The sequence below is a fragment of the Lepisma saccharinum genome, chromosome 18 (genome assembly GCF_977018435.1).
Source record: "Lepisma saccharinum chromosome 18, izLepSacc3.1, whole genome shotgun sequence".
NCBI lineage: Eukaryota > Metazoa > Arthropoda > Insecta > Zygentoma > Lepismatidae > Lepisma > Lepisma saccharinum.
Window position 1 is genome coordinate 16,210,728 of NC_139246.1, and position 22,002 is coordinate 16,232,729.

General features: G+C 35.2%; 1 protein-coding gene across 30 annotated transcripts in view; it reads left to right on the forward strand.

Annotated features, from left to right (window-relative positions):
- Window positions 1-22,002, forward strand: part of LOC146002413 (uncharacterized) — a 562,931-nt gene that overhangs the window by 495,078 nt on the left and 45,851 nt on the right. For all 30 annotated transcript variants that reach the window (XM_083140199.1, XM_083140200.1, XM_083140202.1 and 27 more), the window contains 10 exons: window positions 695-766; window positions 2,138-2,203; window positions 7,172-7,249; window positions 8,394-8,465; window positions 11,035-11,103; window positions 11,999-12,061; window positions 17,799-18,371; window positions 19,650-19,703; window positions 20,254-20,325; window positions 21,761-21,832. In XM_083140199.1, coding sequence (XP_082996325.1) covers window positions 695-766; window positions 2,138-2,203; window positions 7,172-7,249; window positions 8,394-8,465; window positions 11,035-11,103; window positions 11,999-12,061; window positions 17,799-18,371; window positions 19,650-19,703; window positions 20,254-20,325; window positions 21,761-21,832 — 1,191 coding nt within the window. The remainder of the gene's footprint in view (window positions 1-694; window positions 767-2,137; window positions 2,204-7,171; window positions 7,250-8,393; window positions 8,466-11,034; window positions 11,104-11,998; window positions 12,062-17,798; window positions 18,372-19,649; window positions 19,704-20,253; window positions 20,326-21,760; window positions 21,833-22,002) is intronic.

Sequence of the window (22,002 nt, forward strand, 5' to 3'; positions counted from 1 at the left end):
TAAACCCAAGAACAGGTTTGTCAACTCATATCATCGAAGAGAAGCATTTGATTAAAAAGAGAAGGGTTTTAAAAAGATTAATGGGAAACACAGAGTTGAATGTCTGGGAAGCTTCGTTCATTGCAGAAGAACACTGGAATAAATTAAATAATGAAAATGGCAATATAGATCCAGTATAAAGTTTTCTTTTTCACAAATGGAGTAAGCCACCATCTTTAAAATTTAATGTAACAGAAAACATCAAGAGATTTTGTGAAAACAATGATGAACTTGAATTACCTGATGATATTTGGGATTCATAATTTTAAAAAAAGTCTGAAATAAAAATAAAAAAGACTACTTCTTTTAAGTTGCTATATTACAACAATGTAACATTGACAACATCCATTATATAAGGGATTATTTTTGTTTAAAAATTACTAACCATTGTTGTAACTGTATCTTTAGTCAAAATGAAAATAAATGTCTCATGAAAGGAGCGTGTGTTCTCCTGAAACGTCACAAAGAAAACTGTTTTCTTATGCTTGTAATAACCTTGAACTACAGGAAAATAATTAAAATGCTGACCAAAGCAAACTTTTATAGTATAAAAAATACACATAAAAACGTAACGTTTCCACTCTCTAACAGGGTCTTCTTCGGACGAATATTCACAATAAATTTACGTTTTTTTTTTTCTTTTTTATGTTTACAGAAGATTCTCCAGACAGGCAAAGCTTTACAAATGCACTGCTTACACTGTGGACCTCACCTATAGAGTTTAAAAGTAAGATTGACATTAGTAATAATGTTATTTAGAGATCTTTGTTTTTTATCTACACAGAGTCCCTCTACTGAGTTTTGGGGCCCACTTTATCCACAGATAGACTAATGGGGACTGGACCTACAGTTTAAGGTGGGATCCAAACCACTATGTTCCTCCAACGGATATTGAACCTATAACCTCTTTGTTACAAGTCGATGATGATACCTCTATGCCTTGGGGAGCCCCAAACCTTCCTTGGGAGTCAGCAGTAGTTTCATTTATTAAGTTTGCACCAATAACTTCCTGCGGCATGGAGAGAAGGTTCTCCATGGACACTTCTGGGATGTAATGATCACATTGAAAGTTAATGGGATTGGTACAACTCAGAATTTTCCATGACTGTACCAGATCTTACTTATGGATGACTGGAAGAACTTCTTCCCCATGGAGAATATTGAAAAGAATGTGACATTGCAGTGCTTCAAAATGTGATAGATTTTGTATTGGACAAACTGATTTAATTTATAATCAAAGCATATAATTCATTGCACTGAAAATAGTGTATACAAATTGCATCTAACCTAGTTACTTCATAAAATTATTATTAATTAATAATTACAGCTATTAATTTAATATAAGCACCTAAAAGTTCTAAAATTGGATTTATAATGTCCTAAATCCATCTTTTAGGCACCTAAAAATCTGTTTCCTAGATATTACCAATCAATATTTCAGTAATAAATATTTCCATATGTGTGTTCAAAATTGATTCAAGCAATTTCAACTCTTTCAGTTTTATCAAAGTTTGATGAGTTAATTTATTAAAATGGAATTTGAACATCTAAAAGTACCATAATATAATCAATGTTTATATCAATATGCCATATTTTTGCAATAAGGGTAAATGAATAATAATGAAAATAAAAATGTAAAGTTTGCATCTACGGTGATAGTGGAGAGAATTTTTTATTACTGATATAAATGTATGAAAAGTTGTTTGCTTTTTGTTTTTATTTTTTTCCTAGGCAGCTTATTTGTTAAAACGTATCCTAGCTCCCCTTCTGAACATTAAACAAACCTGAAACCTTGATTTTCATCACTATGCTATCAGAGAAAGATTTCTTTTTTAACATCACCATTGTTATAAGCCTTTTAAATTTGAATATGGAACATTCTCTTTTTTTTTGCTAATATTCCTTTGTTTTATGCTGAATTGGAGTTTCATATTTTCACTTTGGAAATAAATGTCTGAGAAAGAGTGAGAAATCTGAATTGTAATCAAAAAGGGACTTTTCCTTACACAATCATGATTATTAGACTTGAGTTACACAATGCAATGAAAACTGAAAACGTACAAAATTATTTACAATGAGTTGTTTCTTACAATTACAGATGTAAAAGAATTAAGAGAAGTATTCGCAAAATTAATCGAGGATGCTGGATTGGTAACCGAGAAAGGTAAGGGAATGGTTCTGCACACATACAAATTTAAATATCTGTAAATTACTTCCTCTGTAACTCTTGTCAATAAAGTCAAGATAAAGGCAGTATGAAATGGAGTATATCTGTGGAAGGTTTTATGGGCATAATACAGGATATTTCAAATTAGTATATTTCTTCTTTTGGCAACTTTCCACAACATTCACTTTTTTGTTTTTTCAAGCCTTCTAACAGATATTTAAAAAATAACCAATATTATTTCAAAACAGTTTTGACACTCAAGACTATTCAGTTTTCATAAGGCATAACTTACACCACATGCCATCATTTCACTAAGTAATAAAGACCAGTTTTGCATGTACTTCCTTGGTTCTCAAGCTTTCACCACATCATGTGGCTTCCTCAGGAGATAGCCAGCCAGAGTTAAAGTAGGAAGAAGTGAAGGGAACTGCTTTGGCTTTTATATTTTAACGTCTTTTTATCTCTTAAACCTTCTTTAACCTTTAAGTTACCTTCCCATGTCTTACATTTTTACTATACTTGTCCTATCTCCTGATGAAGCCACGTCCCAAGTAACCACCACCGTTGGGCCAATGTCAGTTTTTACGTGGGAAAGGTTGGCCAGTTGACGTTGGTCTTACGTTGAGCCAACGGTGGTTGCCAACGTTTGCCCAACCATGAAAATGTGAGTCAAAATCAGTTTCATAAACAACTTTTTAATGATAAGACAACTTTCGGGAGAATGCTGAAATATCTATAGAGTGTAAAATATGTTACATTTAAAAGTGTTTCTTTTCGAATATTTCAGTCACAGCCATGGAAGTCCGCAGGATTTTTTTCCAGGAAGGGGCAAGGAAGGTATTTTTTTCCGGGGCAGGGGGGCAAATAAGACACATTTTCCCCAAAAATAGTAATCTTCCCTAAAGAAAACATTGCTTAAATTTAAATTTATAGTGTAAAGGTAAAGTGTTCCCCCATGAAGGCGTATAGGGGGTGTGGGGGTAAACGCCCCACACTTTCTTGATCCGGTCATGAGTGGGGTGATGTGATCAGCATCACGCCCCTGACCGCCTTTACCCCCCAGGGTTTCCCCCCAGGTACCCATGTTATTCGACGCTGGGTGTTCATGCAATAATTAACACATATTATTGTGGCTAAAATGAAATTATGTGTGTGAAATACATAATTTTTGGTTCACTTTCATTTTCCAGGGGGGGCATAGCCCGCCTTGCCCCCCTCCCTTCCGGACGCCCGTGGTCACAGCACAAACTGGAAATATAATATATTTTTAATGAAAGAAGAAGCTATTTTTAACTTGCAGTCAGTCACCGGTTCTTTGTCAGCCACGATGGATGAAAGATGTGTTGGGAATTGCTTATTGTTTGTCTCTTTAGCTGTAGTAGAAGAAGAACATTCTTACAGGTATTATTGTGAAGGTGGTTAAGCAATGTTATGTGCAGACTAAATTCCATGAAAGGTGGAAAACTAAGTAAACTCTGGAAGGGTTTTGTGCTACCACTTGAAGGTATGGTGCCTTGAAAGCAATAATACCATGTGACTGAGAAAGTGCTGTGTATTTTTTATTTTCATAAATAACTTGAACTATTGCTTACATTTGGCCAGACAATAAATTATGTATATATCGGAAAACAAATCTATCCATTCTTTAGTTTTCAGTACATTGGGCCAATGTAAAACCATACATTGGGCCAACGTAGTAATACCATACGTTGGGCCAACATATTAAAACCATACATTGGCCCAATGTAAAAACCACACGTTGGCCCAGTGTTGGAACCACGTCCAAAATTACCATTGGCCAACGGTATGTTTTTGTGTTGGGCCAACCATTGGTCAACCATTTTCAGTACAATTAGCCCAACGTTGGACCAACCACTTTTGGTTAGTTGGGATGATGTGGTCAAAGCTTGAGAACCAACTAAGTACATGCCAAACTGGTCTTTATTACTTAGTGACTTTTCAGTTTTGTTTTAAGTGCACTTTCTGTACCAAAACTAGAAATATAGTGCTTGTGAAAGTTAATTTGCATATGTTTTGATTTGAAAGGTAAGTGTAAGAACCAATTATTATTATTATTATTATTTATTATTTGAAGTAGGGTTACACTTAAGCTTACAGTATTTTTACACGGATTATCTTACTAAAGAAACAGCTTTACTATTAAGAAGAATTTTGCTACAGAATATGTTGTTCATATTTTAATTAGTGCCATTTGTGCTTGCAAGTGGTGTTTGCTTGTTGCTTGTAATTAATTGTATTCAGACACATTAGTTGTTCTCACACACGCATTCATGTTCATAACAAATGTTATCACTGTAGATTGACCTCACTCCTAGTATGGCCATATTAATCTAAGAATTAGAAGTATGTGGAGAATGTGTACATTAGGGTTATGACAAAAAAAAAATTGCAAAATTTTGTATCTCCTGTAGTCGCAAATGATGAGCTTTTGTGACCTGATTACTAAAAAATAATTATTACAGGTGGCTCTAAAAAAAACTTCCCGCACCAACCCGTTTCAATTTCAGTGTGTGTCACAAGAACTGTATGTACAGTACTGTAGCCTGTAGCTACTAAAAAAGTAGATCTTTATAATATCACTCACGATAAAATGACTAATAAGATGTGTTTATATTTTTAGTAAAACATTATTTAAAATTATATGTGTATTTGTATCTGTATGTAGTTACAGATTATGCTAATTATACAGTGTGTGTAACTGTTGGTGGTTTCAAACAGCGAGGATTCTTCAGAAAGAGCATCACAATAAATTTAATTTTTTTATAACCCTACATTATCAATAACAACTATTTTTGGGGCTCTTCGAAAAATACCACAAACAACATTTGAAAAAGGTATTATTAATATAATAATTAGTAAATTAATGTAGTAATTATTAAATGATTATTTATTAAGTGACAAATTGTGTATATTTTCTCTATTTTCAGGTTTCGTAGTTCAATATTAGTATTATAATGGCATATTATAAATCAAGGGAAGCGATTAAGAAAAATGCGGAATCGTGGACGCAGAATGTAGCTATTGATGCAACAATAAGACGAGATGTACCTATAATTGAAACACTTAGTTCTTTTACTCGACTTCCGCGAAAGAAAGACATTATTGGTATCATACACTTCTGGAAACAGAGAAAGATAAGAAAGAAAGAATGGCTATGATAACTGGTGAGCTTACTGTTCTCTGGGAAAAATTTAGCTTTCCAATTTTATCAAAACAAGCAATTATGTCAAAAGTAGTTAAATTGATTGAAGAGAACGATAAAAATAGAAAGTGGAAAAAGGATTCACTTCAAGTTGAAATAGAAAATATATTTGACATAACGAAAACAGATTGACATTGTTGTGCCAAGAAGATAAACAACTATACAAGTTACAAGTTAAATCAAAAGGTAAAATTGGATATGTAACAAGCACAGTTGCTCCACAATCGTTCATCCACCCTCTAAGCGAGTGCGAAAATCGGCTTCACAATCTGAACCAAACGCTGTCTTTGCTGCTGATGTAGACGATGCATCATCAGCAGAAGTAAGTAGTGATGAAATTTTTATGACACAGACACAGCATATGTATCAGAAGAAAATGAAAATGAAAATGACAAAAGAAAACGAGTCGTGCGTTTTTCAACATCACATGCAACTAAGTTGGTGACAAAAAAATCTCTTTCAGTTAATAAAGCTGCTGTAGTGTGCTCCAGTCTAGCCGAAGATGGAATCAGTGTTACAACACCATCACAGTCATTTGTTTGGCGAGCTGTTATAAGAAGTGGCGAAGATGAAAGGCGTAAAATAAAATCTATTTTGCAAGATGAGAAACAATTCTACCTTCATTTCGACGGTAAGCAAATTGCAAATCACGAGTATCAAGTGGTAATCTTGAAGAGTTCACTTAGAGAATTGAAATTAGGTATAGTAAAATGTGAAAGCAGGTCATCCCAAGATATTTTTAATGCACTGCAAAGTTTGCTGAATTAATTTGATGCATGTAAGAACTTCAAAATGATCGTATGTGACACAACAGCAGTAAATACTGGACGAGTAAATGGAATTGTTCAAAAATTAAAAAGTGAAATCATCACAAGAGGATTTGATCAGCCACAGTACATTGGCTGCCAGCACCATATTCTTGATAGAATCGTAAAGCATGTGTTAGACTTCTTTAATCCGATTTCTTCTATCAAACCAACTCTGAACTATGAATTCGTGGACGAAGTGATAAAACAATACGATGTCTTGCAGCAGTCCTACAAACCAGAAAGTGAAATGATAACTGTTCAAAATCCAGGTTGGCGAGATGATTTTAGTTTATGTATGAGTTATGTAGAGCATTCCGTTTCCTTTAAGAAACTGGTGCAATCCCAGGAATTAAATGGAGAAAATTACAATCTCTTCACAATGCCAGATGGAATTCACGTGCTATATATGCTCTTATTTATAACTTCCTCATTCCTAATGGAGAATATCACTGGAAATACCGTGCTCTTTCATCTCAAATACAAGGCAGGAAGCCTGGATTTCTAACCAAATGTTCAACGCAGAGATTCACCAGAAACTGATGGATGGAATTTCCGAATTAAATTGCTCTGCAGCCATGAAGTGCTTCGTAACTCACTGGAATGTTGAAAGATCCGTTGTATATATATCACGGACGAATATTTGTGTCTAACGAGGGGTGAAATTAATGGAAGAACTGTACCAGAAATGCAAAACATAAATATTTGAATCTGAAGCTTATTTCAACTAATACATTTTGACTGCGCTGAATGTACTTAAATTTGAGAATTTTCATTGTCATTGGTGCGGAACATTTTTTATGAATTGAACGAAATAATTGTCATTTTCTGATTCTGTATTAAAAAGTTCATTGATTTCTACTACAGGCTAAAAAAATATTTTTTTGTCATAACCCTAGTGTACATACTCTCATATATTTTTTTCATACATTTCAGTTATTGAACAACACGAAATATCTGTAGTTATTGAAACTAAACTGTTCGATGTCTGGATGAAAGAGAAGAATAATCCAAGTAAGTTTACTAATATTTTTTCTCTGTTAACATTTATTTATTTATTTATTTGAGAAATCCTGAATACAGAGAGGATCCATTTGATATCAGGATATCAACAGAGATAAAAATAGAAATTAACAAATGAGAAGCGTGCATACATATATGTGTAACAAGAATAAAACATTAACTAGAGCATAACAAATATCAATTACTCTTCAGCTGCTTGATGCATGCCTTTTAGAAAGCCTGCTTAAATAGATGGAAGCCTGGAGGATAATTTAGTGTATTGTACCTTGTTTGTAGCCTATAGAGAAATTACCTTTGTTCTGGGGATAGTCTTGAGCTTTTGTGTAAAAGAAGTTGTTGCATTTGCTGTTGGTACGTGGGATCCGGATGTGAAGGTGTGGCAAGAGATCATTAGTGAGAAGTTGTCCATTCATGTTTCTGAAACGAAATGTTAGATCTGGAACTTGACGGTGAAGGGAAAGATCGTGAATTTGAAGAGTTGATAAAATTTCATGTTTGGAAAAGTTTGAGAGGGCTGGACATCTATGTCTGACTATTCTGATGAAGAAATTTATCACTTTGTTCCTTCTATTTATATTGCTATCACAGACCATTGACTAAATACAGGAACCATATTCAAGAATACAATGCACATTGTAAAATAGGTTTTGAGGGCATAACGGGATAATTTTGTTGCATAATCTATAGGATGGTGCTGTAAAATTGGATTTGAGGGTAAACCTCATAAGAACAGATTTCTCAGGATATATTTTAAGATTCCAGTCTCGGCACCAGCATTCAATGTGTTTGAGATTGTCTTGCATGGAACATGTGTCTTGAACTGAACTGATGTTTCTAAATAACTTACAGTCATCAGACATACATCAGAGAACATAAAAGTAAAGCATTGCAAATAAACTTACTTATGTTGGAATATTACATAATACAATTTAAATTATTTAATTGTACAATTTTGAAGAAATCTGCAAGCTTTTCATCATATAAAAATCACATGCGTTTAAGCCTAAGTATGTATAAGTTGCAAATATTTTAGCACCTCTAAGGAATTGTCTGTACCTTCATTAGCAATTTAATCAAATTCAGTCGTCAAACTTGTAAATAACATTTTACTAGCTAGAACTCTATTTTTGTCTAGATAAAGAAGCAGCACGGGAAATTTTCAAAAAAGAACTGCCTTTGATCTGGGATGCATATTCACCTCAAACAGGTAAATAATATTGTGCATATCATTATTTTATAAACACATATTTTCTTTTTATATTTACAGTATTCTTAAGCATACTAATAAAAAATCTTACATTTGATTCTTATTCTCTGTTATTCACTTAAATTAGCAACAATTTACTGTGTAAATTGTTGATTCAGTTTCCATAGAAATGTAACGAATACTGTAGAATTTCAATATGGAGTGCTACATTTGGATTTGTCTGACACTTTTCCTATCTGCAAATTTGTGTGTTGTAAGGCTGGTCTTGTGTGTTGGATAAGACATGGTGAAACTTGATGTGAGAGCTTTGCAAGTCACCTTGAGGTACTTTATGACAGCTTCCCATCATCTGATAGCGACAAGTTGAATGCACACATACACAGGGTGGCTCAATAAGTCACTTAACACCAACAGTACAAGGCCACAGCAGCACGCAACATGGAAATGGTGATGACAAATCGTTATCAGGCCAAGGGGGAACCACATTGACGCCACCCACACGGTCGGCGGCCATCTTGATGTCCGCCATCTTGAATTCAACTTCAGAATTTTAAATGGGAAGGGGGTTGTGCAACATATCAAAATAGGCTAGAATTTTATGAGAAATGCAATGGTGAAGGTTTTTTCGACGTATCTTTAACCAGTAAAAAGTTATGACTGAATTCTTGTACCAATTTGCTCCTTTTCGAGGTGTTAGAAAAATGCCTTAAAATTTGTTTAGCGCTTTGGTAATGCATCGAGATCAAAGTGACGTCATTTATTGCATTTCTCGTGAAATTCTAGCCCATTTTGATATGTCGCACGACCCCCTTAACATTTAAAATTCTGAAGTTGAATTCAAGATGGCGGACATCAAGATGGCCGCCGACCGTGTGGGTGGCGTCAATGTGATTCCCCCTTGCCCAGATAATGATTTTTCATCACCAATTTCAAATTCCATTCCGCAGTGGCCTTGTACTGAGGGTGTTAAGTGACTTATTGAGCCACCCTGTACAATGCATATTGCAGTGGTGAAAATGTGTATGTGTGGAACATGGTAGCCGTCAGATGTTGTTCTCCCTGTAACCAAAATGAGCAGCCACTAGATATTGTCTCCTCGTATTAGCTCATCACCAGACCTTGGATTTTTAGGTTCTAAAAAGTGTGCTTTTAGGTTCCTAAAATAGGCTCTAAAAATCCTAAAATAGGTTCAAAAAACCCTAAAATAGGTTCTAAAAATTCAAAAGTAAGTCCTAAAAATTTTAAGTTAGGCTTGAAAAATCCTGAAGTAGGTTAAAAAAAATTAAAATAGTTCAAAATTCCTGAAAAATGCTGATTAGGTATAGTTACCGGCAATGAAAATGGGACACCTAGGTCCCGAATCTAGCATAACGTTGTGTGTGTTGCCTAACCTTACGACGATGGCAGAATTTACCATTGGACATTTATTATTAAAATCCACACATCGCCGTATAGTTACGCAACAATCTTTTTTCATGTTATCCACAGTCAAAATTTTCCAATTTTGTCTGCGAGGATCATGTTATATGCTGAAAATAATCTTTCAAAAAAAAAAAAATCGTCAGTGTTGCAAACTTCAATGTTGAAATATTAGTTTGCAAGGCGTGAATGCCACAAAGCACCGAAGTGATGTGAAAGGAGCAAGACCACACATATCACACCACTTTGGATTGTACAGGTAACAGCGGCACCAGACATTTTGCTTTGTTTACAACTTTGAAAAAGCACCGTGGACTTGGAGGAAGGGAAATCGACAGAGAGTACGTTTCAAACACGTTCGTCATTGAATTTTTTCGTGACCAAACAAAGCAAATGCTTCTGTGTGACATAAAAATTCTGTAAAAACCTTTAAAATCATATAAAAATCTAAAAAAAGGCTTGATTTAGGTGCATAAACCTAAAATAGGTTCAAACAAGCAAAATAGTTTTTTTAGCCACTATAAAACGTCACCAGTTGTTGCATTTTTTAACGAAACGCTGACATAACTTCTTATTTCTTACATACCTGTAAAGGAAAAAAAAGGTTAAAAACCTAAAATTCGAGGTCTACTCATCACTCCTTATTGCACTTTGGCTGATCTTTTGGATGGTGGCAACTAAGAAATGTATGGTGGATGAGTGCAATCTGACATTGTTACATCATGTTGCTGTGTCTGATATATTGGGCAACTATCCTAGCTTTGATGCCCTCAGACAGTCACTCAAAATTACTGCTCTGGAGTACTGGAGTACTTTCTTTTTTTAATTAAGGCTTTCAAAGGATAAATCAATAGAAGTTAATACATATATTATAAATTAATTTTATAAAACCATTTATAAAGTTATAAAATAGTTATTCTCCAGAAAGTCAAGTAACTACATGTGATGTTACTTAATCATATTCATTGAATGAATATAACCTCCTCTTTGTAGAATACATCCCTTTTTGTATTCTGCTCTAATTGGATTATTCCTGATCAGATTATAAAAATATACTTTTGCACCATATGTAATGACATAGTTTACTTTCATATGTAATAAGAACCAAATTATCTCTTGCTAATATTTTGTGTCTTTTATATATTTTAAGGCAATCAAACTGCTAAAAATAGTTTCGTAACAAAAATGATGAAAGCATGGTCCAGTAGTGTAATCCAAAGTAAGTACTGAAAGGAAAAAATATGTATAAATTTTCAAAATACATGAGGGGCGTTACATGGAAAGTGGTCCTATTCCACATAAATAACAAAATGAATTAATCTGAAAATTATTAGTGTTTTTAATTTCATTCAGGTTTAAATGTTTGTGAATGCATAAAATTTGCATATTTCACCAACAAAAATTATTAGCATCTGTAGCCTATGTGCTTCACAGACAAATGATGTCAAATTTTGCTGTAATTTTTAAAGTCACACACACACGACAGGCTATTTTTTTTTTAAATTCGTTAGCAGACATCACAAAGACCTACATAATTCTATGAAATCAGTTCATTATGAATAGTTTAATCCAATTTAATATCTAGAACCTTACGTTTCATGTGTGAAATGTCACACACGTAATGCTGGAATGCCCTTAAGTGTTCATCTATATTAGTAATTAATGGCTTATTCAAATTTCATGTTTCAGTGTAATAATGAAGAGTTTTAAGATATCTTTTCTGCCTATATTTTCTACAATTACTGGCAAGTTTTTACCAGATTGCCAATTTTTAGCTAATAGCAAATTCAAACAAGTGGTAGAATTTGAATCAAGAAAATTACAGCCAGGTTCCCTTGCTTGTTTGCTGTGAAAAAAAATTATAATCGCAATCACATTATATAAGCATGGTATAAGGCACACTCATTTAAATAATTGAATATGAAATCTACCCACCCACCACATTCATACAAGTATGAAATTCTCTAAAGGACTCTTATCATTTAATATGCATGCATCAGAAATTAAGTAGAGAGAAGAAATCAATTTTCAAAATAGTAAATATTAGTTTCATTAGTAAATTTTCATCCTCATTTTGCTAAATGAGGCATTTAAACAATTATGTTTTCTTTCAGATGAAGCTGATATACATTTAATAATTTCAAATGTTTTGGATGAAGTTAATCTTGGGATACCAGGTATTCAAAATGAATTTTATAATTCATATTTTTTTAAAAATAAGTATGTGTATCATAATTCAAGAATGTTACAAATTTTATCATGTGTGTTATGTTGTGACTGTACTGTAGAAATCTCTCCTAGTTTTTTGCTCTAATATTCTTAGATATGTGCATTCTATTATGACCATATATTTTTAAATATCTCTCAAGTATACCATTCTTATCACACACACTGCCTCAATATTAATAATTGTGCAAGTGTGTTGAATAGTATTCCTTGCAGAGTAAGTGGATTCCAGAATAGCATTTCTGTAGGCTGAACCTGAATTGTTTTGCAGATCAATCTTCAGTTTCATGCTGGAGATTTTCTTTTGAATTTTGTTTGCACATCCAACATTTCCAAACCTCCCAGTGTGGGCAATACAAAACCAAATCTCGACATTTTGTAGCCTGATTATTAATGGACTCTTTTGAGTACTAAGGTTAGAGTCTGCCACCGAAGGTTCTTGTATTTTTTTAAAATTTTAAGTCTGTTTTCTACCACTTTTGGTTAATTGCAACAATGAAGACGAGATGGTGATTACATGGAATTGATGAAGAGATACTCAGAAAGGAACCCATGCCAAGGCCAGGGCTCAGACCTGGAATACTTGATGCTCAGCAATGCAATCAACACCAAACATTCTCACTTTATCCCAATCTAGGGTTGGGTGTTCACAGAGTTTGTACTTTCATGTATACAGTATTCGTCACCAGTGATAAAGGGCAACTAGGGCACTGCCCCACAACAATTTTAACATAAAAAGTTCATCTGAAGAGACTAAATTTTTTGTTATTTCCCTCAACTCCTACATTGCTGCCACCAGATTTACAGAGTGTGCACCCTGTGCAAGGTTTGAATATTTCTGCGTCCTGTTGGAGAGTGTCCGATCTCAGCTCTGCCCTGAGACGTGACGTCACTGACTGATCCAAGGATTTACAGTATAGGCAAGGGACGGTATCCCCTCACAATGGAAAAGCTCAAAATTCGTAGCCGTCTTTGGGCAGGGGACGAGGTGCCCTGCCCATTCATGTTTGCCTCGTTCACCGTTCAGTGTTTCCAACACTTGGCAAGCACTTCATTCATTCTTCCAGCCTTCGTAGTTTCACCTTCCTCAGTAAAATGCAGCAGTAAGCTAGAAAAGAATCCCCCGAATGCTTTTCTTCGAGCTTATTCCGGCAACCTGAAAAGTTGACAACACTTTTATTGCACAAACTAGTCCCTTGGTGTTTTCAAAAAGATCCTCCTTCCTTTCCATTGTATACAGATTTGGATTTGAGTTAGTGTGTGAGTTTGCGTTGCAATCCATCTGTGTGCGTGTTGATCACTTATGAAGTAATTAGTTTCCGCGAGTGAAAGAATTTATAGTTACTTGTGACGTCTGCCTAGATACACAGTATTGACCACTTCGATTGGTATTCTGGAAGATGTGCATTCACGGAGAAAGAAATTGTAATGTCAACACAAATGATGTATAATCCAAGCAAGCACCCACAAATCACAAAAATCCTTTTTCATTCTCATGTTGCATGAAACTAGGAGGGTACTAGCATTATTAATGCAAACGACAAAGAAGGAAAGAGCTCTTATACAAGGGACCGAACGGGAATGTCCGAAGGACGCCGTTAAGTATACATATCACAATTGGTTTTGCGATTAACTAATCTGAATCCCTTTTAAAATACAATTCCTTTCACTTTATTGTTCTGATTCTCCTTATTAATGCTTGTTACTGGCCGTGACTCAATTGTGCATGATTGCATTAAGTGTACACAATAATCATTTCATTTACTTAAACAAGAGTAATCATATATGCACTGCAATAATTAACCTAATAAATAAACTGCACTACACTATGCTCTACAAATACGGAACCTTGGTAAAGCATTTTTATTTATATTTCCAGGTTTAGTCACAGTTACCAGGTGGTTTCTTCAATAACATAAACAGCTGTTTTAATTTTAATAACACAAGCTATTTATTGCAAGCATTTTACGTGAAACAACCAACATTTTTACTTTAAACAACTCGACCAACGGGTTGCACAAATTTTTAATTATTCAAAATGCACAATCTTCAATAAACATTTGCATCAACAATCAGTATATTTTTTAATGTAATCATGCTCGCGAAGCAAGCGTAATTATTCATAATCAACAAGTAACAAGAGCTTTAGTGCACAGCACTACTCAACAGGTAGTTTGAATAAAAACATTAACAATCTTCATATCAACTCGTTTCTCTCTTTTCACACTACTCACTTAATAACTAAATCCTTTCTATTATCAAATTTAATATCAAATTTAATACTGATGATGCTGCAGGAAAAATTGATCAAAATCAACAACTACTAGGGTTAAGTTAGGAACAGCTGATTTGCATGCTGATAAACGTATTTTTCTTCTTTGTACGTCACTTTTTCCTGAACGTGCACAAATTTCATATGTATGTTTCACTCACAAAACGAGTTCAATATTTGACTTCCTTAAGAATGTGCAGACGCAGAGAAAGTAAAAAATAGTCACAAAATTTTCGTGCATACGTTAATTGATAAAGCAGTATTAGTTTCCTACGCTATTGTCTTGTTTAAAGGTTCAGTTTCAAAATGATTGTTCACAAATTATTAATAGAAAGAGCCACATTGTTTCTAATTGAGGCCGAAGATCATTAACGTTAGCTACGATACCATATAAAAGGTCACATGTATCGTAAGAATTGGGTCAGTCAAAAATTTTATAATTTTTAAACGAGGAAAAACGGCCAAAAGTTCTTGTAACTGCACTCGCGATTATGAGTCTTGCAACTCACCAAGGTTCTAGTAATTAACAAAAATGCACTTATATTACCCCTTTTTCAGATGTACAAAGTCCTTAGTCCACATGGTCCTTTGTGGGCAAGTCGCAATGGTGGTTGAATCATGTCGAGAAAAATGCAAGGCTGCACGTCTGCCACGATGCAGATAACAATGTATGTACGACGTTTTCCTCGGCTTCTACCGTGAAGACTGGGGTAGAGAGTTTAGGGAAAGCAGCTCGATGCAAATAGTTGGGCAAAGCGTCGCCAGATGGCAAGCGAGCTAGAGGCGATCATGTGCATACAGTGACACCTGACGGCGGAAATGAGAACTTGTTCAGACCATAAAGCAAGTTCATGTTTTCGTAAGACATAGCATAATCCTCAGATTGCCATGTCACATACTGTACGTGTGTTTTTTGTATGATTGTGTCGGTGTTCCAGACAACTTGACATGCAGATTATCTTTATAAGTATAAATAAACTTGTTGGGGGTACATGGCCAATGTAAAGTGTTGTTAACTAAACTTAACGCTGCATCATCTTCCTGGTTAGTTATTGATATTAGTGGATACTTGGTGAATATTTCTTTTCATTATTTTGGTAGACATTTTGCGACGCTAGTTCATGTTAAAATGACATTGAATCATGTAGAAACTTTAATATCTACGCCTTTCAATTCATTGACAATGGAAGATAAACTGCAGATAAAGCGACTAAGAGATATCTTCATCCAAATTTGTTACATTTCATTCCAAATAGTGACCCTTTGTTTGAACAGTTTACTTACTCTATGTCAAGGAACTCTTCTCAAAAACCTTAAAGAGAAACATAGAGGTTAACTGCCCCCCACCGAAAAGAAAAATGTGCCCTGCCTGCCTGGAAAGACACGCGCCGCCCCTGTTCGTCACCATTGTTGCAATTTCCCTATTGTCTGTCCACTGTAAGGATGAAGTCATTGTAAACAAATACACATTGCTTCTGAGAAATCCTATTGGTGGTTCGAATAGCAGCTGTGCAGGAATCTTGCATGTAGGAATATAGTGTGTGTGTGCGTAAAGCCACACCACTCAATGTAGCTGCTCTACTGAAGTTGTGGGGGATTATATTATGAGTTGTACAGCTACGACTGATATATTCATGGGCAAAATAACACTGGAACTAACACGTAGGGAAGGAACTATTTGTCATAAGCCATGTGATTTTTCTTTACATTACCTTCATTCTTACAATGGATAAAGAATGAAGAGGTTGGAAAACAATGTTAAATAATTAATCCAGTACAAACATATTGTAAGAATCTAATGTACAAATTATTTGTTTTGAACTACTGAAAAAGTTAATTTTTAATTACTATTCTGTTAGTGATGTATTCTCAAAATTTGACCTGGATTACCGAAACAATTTTTATTTATTGGATATATTTATGACATATTAATTAGATATAATAGAAATAAAACACCAATGCAGGGATACAAGTAAAAGAAAAACAGAATTTCGGCAACTTCAAATATTCCTGCAATTTCCATGTATGTATGTGAAAAATGTTGGTTTACCAGCAGTAAACCAGGTAACATGGGAGAATACTGTATTTCACCGCATAATCATCACCACTGCATAATGGTTGCATCCTGTTTTTACAGTCCAACAATTGGTTTATAACCTTTCATTGCATAATCGTCACATCAATGCATCAGATATTGAAACAAAGTGATAGTGGCGTGGAATCTTTGCACAAGGAAGATTACATTTTGTAAGTATGTACTTCGTAGCACACTCTAGTAAATGTTCTCAAGTGTAATATCTTGACTATAATGAACAAATCAATAATAACTAATGTGTAAACTTTTTTTCAGACTGCAAAAATGTTCACTAACTGTCATAAAAAATGATATGCGTTGATTTGGGCTATTCAATTTTAACGTATCATCTAAATTTCAAGTAGATTTAGGGCGATCAACGCTCAGGCTACTTGAGAGCCTGTTGTTATAAATACTGGCTGCGAGAGGTACATTTGTATCAAACAAGCAAGGGGCTCACCCCTGTGAAATAAGAACAACACTAAACCATTTGATTTAAATATTTCAATTGACTGGACAGGCTGGGGTGAGGAGATGACATAGGAACGTTCATACCTGTAGCACAGTTGAAATTTTCTTCTCCGCTAGTCCTTGCTTCGACGTGATCCTACCCTGGAAAAAAAACGAACAGAGGAGCGCAACTCCGGGCTCCTATACTCGCATAGTCCGGTATTCTAAAATATCACTTTCCGATCGTTCATTCTTTTCTTTCCTTTTATAATGACAACTATGGAGCATACTCGCAACAACTGTATCTGACGTAAAACTGAAGGCAAAGCGTGAGATATTCTCGTGTGGACTATTTAACTGGAATTTAAACTTTCGAATGCTAAAACCGTTGACTCGATCGCATCCTTTTTAACCACGATTTTGGGGCATAATGCTGATTTACTATATTTCATATTCTTCTGGCCTAATGAAGTGTCAGTGGAGTTTTACAACTCTACCGAAGGTTGCTGGCATGATTTGCTTTTAAGAAGCTCTTTTCCAACTCTTCAGCGGGACCCCTTTTATGACGTGATTAGCTTATCGATTTAGGGCATCCGGAGTCCTGGGTTTGGATCACGCCTTAGGCGTGATATGGTATATTCACTACTATTTTATGCATCCTAATTTTACCCAAAGACAGTAATAAATGATTTTAAGTGTCAGTAATACCAACACATTTTTTTTGTAAAACTCATCGCAAAATCATCGCACACCATTTTTTTGCAAAAAAGAAAGTGGCATAAAATCTGTGACGATTATGTGGTGAAATACAATGAACTGTTCTGTTACAAATTTAATGATAATAAGAAACTTTCCACTGTAGGAAATAATATAGTGCACATTTCTCCAACAGACTTCCAACAGTCAGAGCAGGACAATATTCCTGTGGTGAATGCTCCACAAGCAACAACAATGGATTCCCAAAATCAATTTGAGGAACCAGTAGGAACAAAACCAAAACCAGAGTCCTACATGAAACAGCCTAGTGGAATGGATACAAATGTAGATTTCAATATTGAAAGGGGCCACATGTTACAAGCAGGTGAAGGAATGCTGGTTCAGCCCATGACACCAATGGGAATTTCACCAGAGCAATTCTTGCCTACCCACATGGGAGGTATGCTTCCGGAGCAGATGATACAATCAATATCTCAAGGAATTAATCAACCAATGCAGTTTGCCTTACCATTGCCAAGTATCCAGCCTGTTGATGCCATTGGTGCAAGTTCGGTTATGTCACCGGAAAATATGGTGCAATCAGTTATGGTTGGTACACCAGCAGGAGTGCTGGTGGCAGAGACAGTGGCAACCGCTGCACCAATCATGGAAGTGCAAACACAACCACAGACTGCAAGGGAGGCTACATTGCCACAAACTATGCTTCCAGGTAGAGCTGTATCTGAGATGGGAAAAGTTCCAGGGTCAGGTAATATATGTTTATTCCCCATTGATTTGTGGGCAGATTAGAGGGAATAAGGGTCATAGTGGGATTTACCAATATGATTTTCCATCATTGTTTCTTTGGAATTTGTAAAAAATGATTAATTTGTTTTGAAGCGCATAAATTCAAATATTAATTCAAGCAGTTTGGGTATAGATGGGGGAATGCTTATATGGATCAACTTGGAGACACTACTGTAGGTGGGGGATGCCTATGCAAATCATCCTAGCTGGGGGGGATGCTTTATTAAAATTTTCTCAACTCGGGGATAGTATCCTGCTTTGAACACTAAATTCAAGTTATACACTTTTAAATATATGAATAGTTAATGGTTTCCAGAACAGAGATCAAATCAGTAGGGTGTGTGACTGCCACACGGGAGACCTGGATTCAATTCTGGGGGAAGATGATAAAAAAGGTGAAGTGCTTCCCTGTGCTTAGCACCACGCCATGAAGGCATATAGGGGGTGTGGGGGTAATGCCTCACACTTTCTTTATCCGGTCGTGAGTGGGGTGATGTGATCAGCATCATGCCCCTGACCGCCTTTACCCCCCAGGGTTTTCCCCAGGTACCCATGTTGTTCGACGCTGGGTGGATACCGGGGCCACTTCCAACGTTAGAAAAGTTCCTGGATTTGAACCGGCCAGGGATTGAACCCGGGACCTTTAGCATGGTAGTCAAATGTGTTACCGACTGAGCCGCCCTTCAGTTGGAAATTTTTCAAGCAATGCCCTTGCACGGAGTGGCTATGGGGTTCACCCAGCCCCTAATAAATAGCTACCTGAGGGCAACCTTGGGTGATATAGGTAGACGGAACTTGGCTTGATCCCATCACCTCCATAAATGGCAAAGATTATGAGTGTGTGGGGTCCTACGTTCATGTTACTTTACCTTTAGTAAAGAGTTTCCAGGAGAGTGCTGCAGGAAGAGGATTTTGTTCGAACACCAAATAGTTTGCACAAACACTGCTAGATAGCATACGAAATTGAAAGCTTCTTTGCTCGAGCAAATAACAATCAAACAGACAAAACAAGTGGTATACACTTGAAGCTCAGTAGTACATGTATAACAGTAATTTGTCTGTGATAGTGAACCCTCAAATATGGATTGGGGCATGAAAGATGCATTGAAATTAAAACTTAAGTAAACGTAGTCTCATCTCCATGTTATAATGCCGTTTAATCTATCTTCCCAATGCACAGTGACACATGAAAATGAAATAGATGATTGCAGGCAATCTATTTATCCAAATTTATTTGCAGGAAATATGGACTATATTCAAATGTTGGAAATGGAGTTAGGAAACTTCTCTAGAGGCAAGTTAAATAATATGTATCACAAAATTAGAAATTAAGACTTGTTAATTTTTCAGTTCATTTTATAAATTTACAGCTACTCTCACTTCCTTGCACAACAGAGTAATTTTGTTTTAGAATTTACAATTGTTCAAAATTGCACATTTGTCTGACAAATTACATATAGTTTCGTAGTAGTTTAGAATCGGAATGTATGAAAAATTTTAACTTAAATGATTTTTCATTATGTAAGATAATATTTAAACAATTTCAAATGCCTGTTCTTTCCACTTCAGCACATTAAAATATACTGAAACATGGTGGCCAATGTCAAGTGAACAACTTTCTATCTTGTCACCAAAGTTCCCAGTTTGTCATGGGTGTGCTTTGCGAGTGTCCCTTCATCAATTTGATCATATCATCATTCATTTTCCAATTATCCAGAAAGTGGCAGAAAGGTGAAGGTACAAACACAAGGTACAAATATACTGAAAAGTTCTTTAAGAAGTAATTAGCACAAATAAATTAATTAAATGAATTCATATCTTGTGAAATCACCCTTCCGTTTCAGTTGCCAAAGCAAGACATTACTTCTTCGTTAATAGAATGATGGAAATATTTTTCAAGAATATAGCCACAAGTGGTAAGTCCACAATTTACATTATTTCTAATTTTAAATTACATTATATATGTCATTAGCACTTCAGCATTGTACCTACCCCTTTGACTTCCAATGTGGAAGTGTCAATGAGTGTACGGTCGTGAATAGAAATGCTTCCCTCATAGGACTATTGGTATTAAGGCTGTATGGGGAAGCATTTTTTTCCATGACTGTAAATCTGTATTACAATTCCACAGGTATCCAAAAATTTAGTATATAAGTGATTGTCCTGTATATTGTCTTACACTTGAAACAAGAAAGAAGGGGTGGGACTTATTAACACATTCTGGATGGCAATCCATTGCACAACTACTGTACAAGAAGATGGGTGATGACATAGTCTGCCATTCATTTTTACATTTTTGTATTTGGTACGGTCAATAAATAACTGGATTAATGCCATGAAAAAGCAAAATAAAGTGACAGAGCGATGAAACTTACAGGATATGTAGGTCAGGCTGGGGTAAGCCACATGTCTGAGAGATGAGTACCAGACCGCATCACTAGGTGGCAGCACTGGTAGGGAATGGAGGTTGTGTATGTGTAATTTGCCTCCAAGGCAAAGTATTTCCTCTATCGTTCTCAATGTTTTACATTAGCCCTTCTGGTTTTCCTTCTTTTGGTTCAAAATATTTACTTTTGGGAAGGACCATTGTGAAATTTAACTGATGCCAATGAAGTCATGATATAAGCATTACTCTCCAATGACACAGTGGTAATGTCATTGCCTTGTAATCAACGGGTCCTAAGTTTGATATGCAGTGGAGGCACATAGTGGTTCGGATCCTACTTAAAACTATAAGTCCAGTCCTGATTAGCCTTTCTGTGCACAAGATAGACATAAAAACAAACATTACTGACACCAATAAATGCAGAGAATACTCCATACCCCTCGATTATATTACATAATACACATTACCCCTTGATACACATGGCATATTTATTTATTGTAGCATATATATCTATTCATTTACATTACAACATACACATTATGTTACAGTACATCGTTTGCCCCATGTGTTGTCATTCATGCACCCACACACATGTCTCACACAAATTCATTCTCAAGCAACCAAATACAGGCCAATTTTCAACATGGTCACAACACGAAAAATGAAGGAATATGGGCACTTCTTGGAGGCACTGCATATTAAACCAATCTGACATATTACAGATGTTTCATGAAAAACTTCAATGTCACATTCATTCATGATAACAAATATTGGCAAAAAAGTGAAGAAAAATGAAAAAAATTGAATTACTGGATCACATTAATACTATCAGCAATTTTACTTACAAACCAATCCACCAATCCTCAGCACCTAATACAGATAGAGTACCAATTAATCTGTTCCATTTTTAATGTATATATATTTAAAATGTATATTTATGTGTACCAATCTTTGTAATTTTGCAGATGAAGGACATGCTAGAAATGAATTCATATCGAGGATAAATTGTATATGGGATTCTCAGAGCCCAAATCCAGGTAAATATTCAAGTATATCTAAATTTAGTGCATGAGAATGAGAATGAATGAGAATTTATGTACATGTGTGAGGCAGTTAGAGCCAGAAATGAATAAGGAACAATTGCTGAATAATAAAATAACTTAAAACAACGTATTTTATGAACTAATATAAACTAAGCAATATGCAA